Source organism: Cicer arietinum, chromosome 6, assembly GCF_000331145.2.
Source record: "Cicer arietinum cultivar CDC Frontier isolate Library 1 chromosome 6, Cicar.CDCFrontier_v2.0, whole genome shotgun sequence".
In the NCBI taxonomy this organism is placed as follows: Eukaryota; Viridiplantae; Streptophyta; class Magnoliopsida; order Fabales; family Fabaceae; genus Cicer; species Cicer arietinum.
Window position 1 is genome coordinate 65,084,751 of NC_021165.2, and position 9,592 is coordinate 65,094,342.

The 9,592-nt window shown below is 27.9% G+C and overlaps 2 protein-coding genes across 3 annotated transcripts in view; both read left to right on the forward strand.

Annotated features, from left to right (window-relative positions):
- The window catches only part of LOC101506183 (uncharacterized), a 5,590-nt gene extending 2,542 nt beyond the window's left edge, over window positions 1-3,048 (forward strand). The window contains exons 3-4 of the mRNA XM_004515457.4: window positions 343-1,016; window positions 1,680-3,048. Of these exons, the coding sequence (XP_004515514.1) occupies window positions 343-1,016; window positions 1,680-2,701 (1,696 nt within the window). The 3' untranslated portion in view covers window positions 2,702-3,048. The remainder of the gene's footprint in view (window positions 1-342; window positions 1,017-1,679) is intronic.
- A 2,698-nt stretch (window positions 3,049-5,746) lies between these two features.
- LOC101505531 (uncharacterized) overlaps window positions 5,747-9,592 on the forward strand; it is a 4,708-nt gene continuing 862 nt past the window's right edge. Inside the window, exons 1-12 of one of the 2 annotated variants that reach the window (XM_004515455.4) lie at window positions 5,747-5,891; window positions 6,326-6,440; window positions 6,876-6,984; window positions 7,081-7,233; window positions 7,806-7,910; window positions 7,993-8,076; window positions 8,180-8,295; window positions 8,534-8,635; window positions 8,723-8,836; window positions 8,946-9,002; window positions 9,119-9,185; window positions 9,317-9,370. In XM_004515455.4, coding sequence (XP_004515512.1) covers window positions 6,430-6,440; window positions 6,876-6,984; window positions 7,081-7,233; window positions 7,806-7,910; window positions 7,993-8,076; window positions 8,180-8,295; window positions 8,534-8,635; window positions 8,723-8,836; window positions 8,946-9,002; window positions 9,119-9,185; window positions 9,317-9,370 — 972 coding nt within the window. In that variant the 5' untranslated portion in view covers window positions 5,747-5,891; window positions 6,326-6,429. The remainder of the gene's footprint in view (window positions 5,892-6,325; window positions 6,441-6,875; window positions 6,985-7,080; window positions 7,234-7,805; window positions 7,911-7,992; window positions 8,077-8,179; window positions 8,296-8,533; window positions 8,636-8,722; window positions 8,837-8,945; window positions 9,003-9,118; window positions 9,186-9,316; window positions 9,371-9,592) is intronic. The other variant, XM_073369934.1, reaches the window with a different exon arrangement.

The following is a 9,592-nucleotide window of genomic DNA, read 5'->3' on the forward strand; positions in this document are numbered from 1 at the left end:
AAAAAATATTCTTTTTGTTTTCGTCCTTTTATATATATATATATATATATATATATATATATATATATATTTATATATATATATATATATATAAATATATATGTAAATATATTTGTGTGTCTAATTTTGTTTTTGGTGTTTGTTGTATTATTTTATTCCATGCAAAATGTATTTATATTAGAATTTGTTTCTTCAATATGTGTGAATATTTATTTTAGTCTTTATATAGTTCATATTAAAAGGAAAAATTAAATATTATACATATTGTAGGGACATTTTGTTGCTTAATTTGCAACAAAATTAAACTTAATGAAAAATCTAATGATTTTATTTTAATTGCAGCTATCAGCTTCAAAAGTATAGAAATGCAGGGTCATTTGTTCTACCAGTAGATCCAAAAGACAAAGAAACATGGGGTGATAGTGAACACAGACTAGCATATGTATCAGAAACCACAGTAATATTCAAGGACGTAGTTCAAGTAAGAGATGATCAATGGTGGAAAGCACTTTCATCAGGTTACATAACACAATGGGCAGCAATGAACCCTCAAAAGATTGATGCACTTTTCTATGCTCACACAGTTGATGAAGTGAAAGCACTTTCACCCCTCCTTGAAAAATTCAGGACAACAGTTGGCAAAAAGGCCTACATAGTTGTCTCTGGAGGTACCTTCTGTCCTTGTGAACATGCTGCTAAGGCACTCAAATGGCCTTTCTTGGTGTGCAAGGAACGTAGATTTAAGATATTTGATTTGGACATTGGTGCAATTTCTTCTGAGGTGTCAAACTCTGAGGCACCTGTTATACAAGCTGTGTATTCTAGCTTGAAGGGTTTGATTAAGATTCATAATCCAAGTGTGGTTATTGCTGTGGATGATATTGATGATAATGTTAGAAAGGCTTTGAAGATGGCTTCAGAAACTAATTCAAATGGTACTGCATTGGTTCTTTTGCCTAAGCCTTCTGTTTCTAAAGTTCTTTGGATGGCTGATTTGAGATCAACAGCATTGCCAAGTAAGAATGTCCATTTCTAAAAACCATTTATTAATTCATAACGGCGTATAATTAGATTTTGGGTCGGGTGTAACTCAACAACACTAGACAATTAATTCATTGAATGATTTAAGGTAGATTCAGATATCATATTAGACTTTTTTAAGATTAAGTTAGACCAATTCAAAGTCTATAGATTCATATACCATATTAGACATTTTTAAGATTCAATTAGACCAATTCAAAGTCTTACTCAACCTCAAAAGTAAACTGCAGAGCCGGCCCAAGGAGTTGCAAATAAGACAACCGCTTATTACCTTAAATATTTTTAGGCCTTAAACTTTTTTAATCTAACTAAGTCAATTTTTTAGACTCGTAGTATTAATTTTGTTCGCTAATTTTACTAATTTTTATTTTTGCAAACACACTAATTATAGGAGTAAAAGAACTCTAATTCTATTATTGTTAATTGCTATTAGTTTTTAAAAGGTTTTACTTTAAATTGCATTTTAGATCTATATATTTGTTGGGTCTGGCCCTGGTAACAAGTATCTCGACTTGACCACATAAGTTCTCCAACAAATTTGATCATATTTAACAAAGTTTAATCTAGTTGTAGTAGTGCACAATCATTTATTAATCATTATTATGATAACTTAATTTGTACATAATTTTCTATGGCAGATTGGAACAAAATGAGGCTTACAATCAGTATCATCACACAAAACAGGGTCAACTCACTATCAAGGCTACTGAAATCTCTCTCCAATGCATACTATCTTGGAGATGAAGTTCCAATTACCTTCAACATGGACAGTAAGGTAGATGAATCAACTATAAAACTAGTAGGTTCATTTAATTGGCCACATGGACCAAAAACACTAAGAAGAAGAATCATACAAGGTGGTCTAATAAGAGCAGTAAGTGAAAGTTGGTATCCATCTTCAGATAATGACTTTGGTTTACTCCTTGAAGATGACATTGAAGTCTCACCTTATTACTATCTATGGATCAAATATGCACTCATGTCATATCACTATGACCCTCAAGTCTCTCTCCCTGAACTCTCTTCCATCTCCCTCTACACACCAAGAATTGTTGAAGTTGTCAAAGAAAGACCAAAATGGAATGCAACACAATTCTTCAAACAAATCCATCCAAACACACCTTACCTTCATCAATTACCATGTAGTTGGGGAGCAGTGTTCTTCCCTAAACATTGGAGAGAATTCTATGTTTACATGAACATGAGATTCACTGAGAATGCTAAGGAAAACCCAGTTCAAATTCCAAAGTCTAGAACAAATGGTTGGCAAGCTTCATGGAAAAAGTTTCTTATAGACATGATGTATTTAAGAGGGTATGTTAGTCTTTATCCAAATTTTCCACAACAAGCTAGCTTTTCAACTAATCATATGGAACCAGGTGCACATATAAGTGCAAAAGATAATGTTGTTAAGCATAATAAACAGGATTTTGAAGTTCCATTATTGAAAGATGATTTTAGAAACTTTTTGCCTGGAATGAAAATGCCATCAGCTTCAAAGCTACCATCTTTGAATCTCTTTAATCAACCTGTTTCTCTTAAAGGTCTTAAATCTGCTGGTGCTAAATTGGGACAAGATGTGCTTAGATGTAACAATGTTACTGAGATTGTTGCTGTTGATCATCATACTGGTCTACCACACCACTGCTCAAAGTTCTGAAAATCTTGCATTACACCCTCGTGGGTTTTATTAATCAATTATTTAATTATTCTTTTATGTTTTTCTTTATATTTGTTCATCTTTCATTGTAGTTAAGGAATTGTTTATGTTTTATTTATGAAGAGCAATTTTGCTATCAAGGAAATAACCATAATGAGGTAACTCAATATGCTTCCAATAAAGACAAGATAAAGAGGTCTTTGTCCAAAATGCAATTGTAATTAATTGTTGATTGTATTGTTATGCTAAAAAAATTATGCATAAGTAAAATTACTTAAAAATTAGTGTTCTCTTGATTATTTGTTAAAAGGATCAAGCATCTAATTAAGGCTATATCAATTTTTCTGTGTGCTTCTTTGTATCGTAAGAAATTATGTATACATTTTTTTTTTGTGTTATTGCTAATAATATATAGTAATAATTTAAAAAAGTATTATTTTCTATTTTTCAATATTTGCCAGATTTGTGCGCTCATAATTTCCACGGATAAAAATAATATACATGTTTTATCCATATCCGTATAGGTATGTGCTAAATAAATATTTAATGAGTTGTTAAACATTTATGAGTTTCCACGGATATCCGTAGATAGAGATAACCGCAATATGTATTTTTTTTGCCGCCAATGTCAATATTTAGATTTGCTAGTTCTTTGATCCTCATAGCACGATATTTGTTGTATTGGTCTTTCGTAAATCTACATTAAGGTTTCGTAAATTGAAATATGGAACCATTCTACTACTCTAGAAAATAAAGCTGTTTTGTCATTTGTGTGTGATATGTATATGATAATAAACAAGATAATATATTTTATTATATTATGTTTTTAATATGTATATTTTATTATAATATATATTATATTTAAATGATAAAATTATAAATATAAAATAATTAAATAATTCCAAATTAATTTAGAATACTTTTACCTATTATAAATTACCAAATATACTAAATAAAACTAAATAAGTAATGAAAGAATTTTATATTAAAAAAAACTGTTCACACAGTTAATTCTATTTTATTTGTTAAATAAATCAAATACAGATATAATATGTATTATACGTAAATGAAAAATACCTTTTTACAAAAATTATATTTATTTTTAAAATTTAAATTAATATTCATATTTTATGATTTTAAATCATAAGTTAAATTAATATTCATATTTTTAAGATTTAATATAAAAGAATACAACTATGTGATAAAAATCATACGTCCTTTTTAAAATTAATTATTCATATTTTATTTTGAAATTTAATATAAATCATATCATTTTTTATTTATATTTATAATTATTATATTTCAATTTTTGTGTTATACCAAAATAAAAATATTTAACTTTTGTGTAATTTAAATTACATTTTATAACTTTTTCAAAAAAATTTGTAGTGTCACATATTAACTAATCATATTTTATTGGTTTCGTCAAAATTGAATTAAGACCACTTATGATAATTTATATATTTCTTTTTTTTTTTCGAAAGAATTATGTCTTTTATTTTATTCACTAAAAAGACATTCAGAGTTCGTTTGATGGATCAGGAAAAGAGATAAAATAAAAATAAATTATTATATCTTTTTTAAATTTAGTATTTGATGAACAAATATGATGTAATAAGTTAATCTATAACTTTATCATATCATGTTTCTCTAGTTTAAATTTCTATCATAAATATGAGTTGAGTTAAAAATCAATATGATATGATAAAAATAGTAGTTTATTAATTACCCTTATAAAATATAATTTAAATTACAAAATTCAAATATAGTAAAATATAAATATAAATATAAAAACAATTTATAAAATTTAATCTAAAATCTAATCAAATATAAATATAAAAAATAATTAATAGAATTTGATATTAAATTTAAAAATAAAATAGTAACAATTAATTTATAAATTATTTATAATTTTATCGCAAAGGTAGTTTTGTGTTTTTATATAATTTAATAAATTAGTATTCAAAATTATAAAAATTAATTAAAATAAATATAATTTATTTACAAGGGTATTTTTTCCATTTATATATAATATATCATATCTTTATTTTCATTCTAAAAAATAAAATACAATTATTTAATTACTCGTAATTTTTTTTAAAATGAAATTATTTATTTAGTAGTGTCAACGGATAGTTTTAAATATAAAATTTATTTTAGAACATATTTATTTTTTTTGTGTTTTTGTTGTTAACTTATAATATTTAAAATATAATAAATTAATTTTTTTTAAAATAATATATAATTCTTCACAACGATAATTTAATTTGTTATTTAAATATAATATATATTATATCATGGTATAATGAAATGTGTACCAAATATATGATAAAATAAGATGTTCTTATCTTGCTGGTTATTATGTGTGCCTCAAACACACGTAATACAATAATATTTATTATATTAGTATCATATTTATCTTTATTCAGTTTCATATTTTACCATCTTTCTATTTTATATTACGCATTAAAAGAACCTCGAAAGAAATATAATGGAAGTCAAATATTTTTAATGCTGTTGATAATAATAAATTGTGTAATTTTTTTACTATAATTTACTCTATATGAAATATAAATATATAGTTTTTGTAATAAAATATAAACAAAAATTAACAACTTATCTCTTATTTAATTATAGTATCTCTAAAATATCTGTTATTTAATTTAACTTTTTCTATTTCTAATTATACAACTTATTAATCAAAAAGAGTAATGTAATCAATTGACTTAAATTTTTGTTGGAGTGGCATATATTAAATATGATAAACTACTTTTTTTTTTAATATGCTTAGTATAACTCATTTTTTCTATAATAATTTGTTCCAGACATAGTACACGAAACAACCAATATCATTAATTATGTCCCAAAAAAAATATAACAAATCATTTATAAATCCTAAAAACAACTGTTACCAAAAAATACCGTAAACATTTACTACTTGTTGTTGGCTCAACTTATACTTCCGACACAGTAAACGAATGTTTGAGGGACAGTTACGTCATTTTGATAGTATTTATTAACCAAACGTTCTTTCGTTCTGTCCAGTTTCGAGAGTGTGGGAATTAATCTGCAACAATATCGTGTGTGCATCTCTTCGCTCATTCTTCAAATTCAATTCATCACTCTTATTCATTCCTTCCACAACGATCTCCACTCTGAACCCTAGCTACTCCCTCTCTCCCATAATTCCGTAAGTTCTTCTGCAAAATCTTCACACATCATCATCGTCATTATGTTTAATTTCATCGTTTTACGAACTTCTAACTGCATTTCGTTTATTCCAATCCTTACGATTATATTACAACGTATTAACGTTCCATGTGAAATCAGTATCACTATATATTACTTCTTCGTTAAATTCTCTAATATGCAGATCTAGAATGCAATATTAATGTCACGTGACTTTAGTTTCGTTTTGGTTTGTTTACTTAATTTTTTTCTTTAATTTTTTATGCTTTGGAATTATTTCTCACTAGCAGTTGTTGTCATATCTCTAACATGTTAATTAGCGATAAGTAACAATTTTATGATAAGCATGCATCCATCTTTATTGTTGTTTATAAATTTTACTCTGCTTTATTTGTGTGTTTCATTCACTGTGTGACTCTTTTTTTGTTTTTAAAGGATGACATTTTGCTTCAGAGTTTGCATAAGGAGTATTGCTTTAACTCTTTTCGCGTCTTAATTCTTTTTTCTTGATATTGGAAGATCCTAACTGGTTCAGAATAATGCAACGCAGGTAAGAGTAGTTTGTAGCTTATGAAGCACTCGACACAGGAGAGAGTTTCAGAAAATGAAAATAATTGAATATAATTACATGTATTTTTGTGGTGAACATGCTATCAATTTGAAGTGTCGGTGCTACGAATTTGGATTCCCTGAAGTTAGGAGATCCCACATTCACACAGTTGAGTCATCAGTTATGGTGTGATCAAAGATCAGATGATCCAAAAAACTATTTTTATGTTATAATTCAAAATACTAAGCTTGAATTTGAATTGTTTGATCTCGATTGAACAACTATTGATGTCTCGACTGTGTAAATAAAGAACAAAGAAGTTATAAATGATTTTTTTCCAAAAATTGTAGCTTTGTAATTAGGGAGTGTTTTTCTTTTTCTTTGTTATTTATAATCATAGAAATTCATGAATCTAGTTTATTATTTGTTCTGCAGTGTGCTAAAAAGAACACGTGACGGTACCAGGGCTATTATCACAACAATTATAGCAATTGCCTTTGGAATTTTTATTGGTATTTCAATTCCATCTATTCATTTATCTAAGGTAATATTTGCCACTTTAAATCTTTAATGCTTTATGGGTAATTTAACATCCTTTTAATGTATTTTTCCCGCAATTTTCTTTTCTTGAATTTTGCAGATTAACTTATCTTCAAACTTAGCAAATTCTTTTGATGTACCTATATCTGAAATAGACAGATTCAACGCTGATGTACACAAATCTCAAACTATTAATGACAAATCTTCTGGAACCAAGCGTATTGAATTCCTTGGGTCCATGAAATTACCAAAGGTCATGCTTATTATTTACTTAGTGTGCTTGTCTTGTTTTCACTTTTATTCTAAAAATTGTAAAGATAAATTTTAAATTGATAGTATCTATCCAAATAACTGGTTATATATTTTGTAACATTAATTTTTTTGTCAATGAATATTTGATTTCTATTTGTTGGCACAATGGTGTGGTTTCTGCTTTGTATCTGATATAGTCTAGTTGTGGAATCTGAACACTGTTCTCAGGACCCTCAAACATACCTCACATTGTTTGTCACAAACTTCAATATATAATTATACCCTGGAAGTAAAAATCTGCTTGTTTGTTTGATGATATTGAAAAGGCCAACTTCTACTTGAACTAATAAAGTATTATAATTTTTGTGACTTCGGTGAAAGAGAGTGTATGCTAAAGAAAATGAAACATTCAAAGAATATATGAATTATTCGGTTGAATATGCTATTAACTATGAACCATCAATATTAAACTACGTTGTAGAATTAGTACTACTAATTTTCTCTATTACATTGCATTCAAGATAATTCGAAAAAACAATTATGGAGTCTGATTGAAAACCGTTACTTTTGCAGATGTATGTTCCAACCAATCCTCATGGAGCAGAACGACTACCCCCAGAAATTGTTGTATCAGAATCTGATTTTTATTTGCGCAGATTATGGGGTGAGCCTAGTGAGGTATGATTTGTGACCAGTTAGTTATCTATGTATCAAATGTGTTGTTAATGATAAGCCTAACTATGACACCCTGAATTTACAGGATTTGAAGAAAAAGCCAAAGTATTTAGTAACATTCACTGTTGGCTATGATCAAAGAAATAATATTGATGCTGCAGTCAAAAAGGTTATTGAGATGGACTGTATTTAATATTTACATATGTGATAGTATTATTTTTCACCCTTTCATATTGTCTTCAAAGTACTAACTACCATCATATTGTATGTAGTTCTCCGATGATTTCACGATTTTGCTCTTTCATTATGATGGAAGAACTAGTGAATGGGATCAATATGAATGGTCAAAGAATATAATCCATATTAGTGCTAGGAAACAAACCAAATGGTATTTTTTTTTTTTCATCTGTTCTTTTTATCCATATATGTAGTTTGTTCGCTGCTCTTAAATGAAAGTACATAGCAATATTTACATTTTGCTTAAAGATTCTTGACTCAGTGTACCATTTAATGAGTTTTCTTCTATCAACAAATGAAAAAGGATAAATATAATTGATCAAGTGTTGAAACCATTATTGCCTGCCTTGTTTAAGTTCTTACTTCTTATATTGTTTTATTATATGCAGGTGGTATGCTAAAAGGTTTTTGCATCCTGATATTGTGGCAGCGTATGAATATATTTTTATATGGGATGAAGATCTTGGATTGGATAATTTCAACGGAGACGAGTATCTTCTCTTTCTTATCTGTTCTATCCTGCACATATTTTTCATTGCATATAACTTTTAGTTTTTTAACTGTATTTTATGTATCAGGTATATTAATTTGGTTCAAAAACATGGTCTGGAGGTATCACAGCCTGGACTCGGTGCCAATAGCGGATTTACATGGAAGATGACAAAGAGGAGGGACGATACAGAAGTTCACAAGTATGTCTTTAACCAATTCCTCTCTAATCTCAATCATTTTATCTGTTAAGATTCCATTAGTCATGCTTTCATTTATGCTCTTAAACATCTTGTATATATTGGTGAAAAGATTAACAGATGAGAGACCTGGCTGGTGTACTGATCCAAATTTGCCTCCTTGTGCCGCGTATGCTCTTTCTTTCTTCTTCCTTGATGCAAAGTTGAATTTTACTAACTTATAACTTTGTCTAGGCTTTATTTTCTATCAGTTAACATGATTATCATTCCTTCTGCTTTTTTTAGATTTGTGGAAATTATGGCTCCTGTCTTTTCTCGAGAAGCTTGGCGTTGTGTCTGGCATATGATCCAGGTATGTTTTGATTTTCAAAGTGCATATTGGTTGTTACCTTATGGTAACATAACAAGGTAAATTTACTTTTTGCATGATATATATTCAAACTTCTTAATTGCCTGATAAACTTATGAAACATATGTTTGTAGAATGATTTAGTGCATGGATGGGGATTGGATTTTGCTCTCAGAAGATGTGTAGAGGTCAGTGGATTCTATTTTATTTTATATATCTGTTTCATCCCTTCCTAAAGTTGGGGTCTTGTATCATTAGCCTTGTTTGAAAGCTTTTTATGCTTCAATTGGTTAGGTCTGCCTACAAATACTATCAATTAACTGATAAAGCTTGCTAGTTGGAAGCTGATAATTTTAAGTTAATAACCCTTTTTAGATCAATCACTAATATTTCTTACTCAATTACTATCT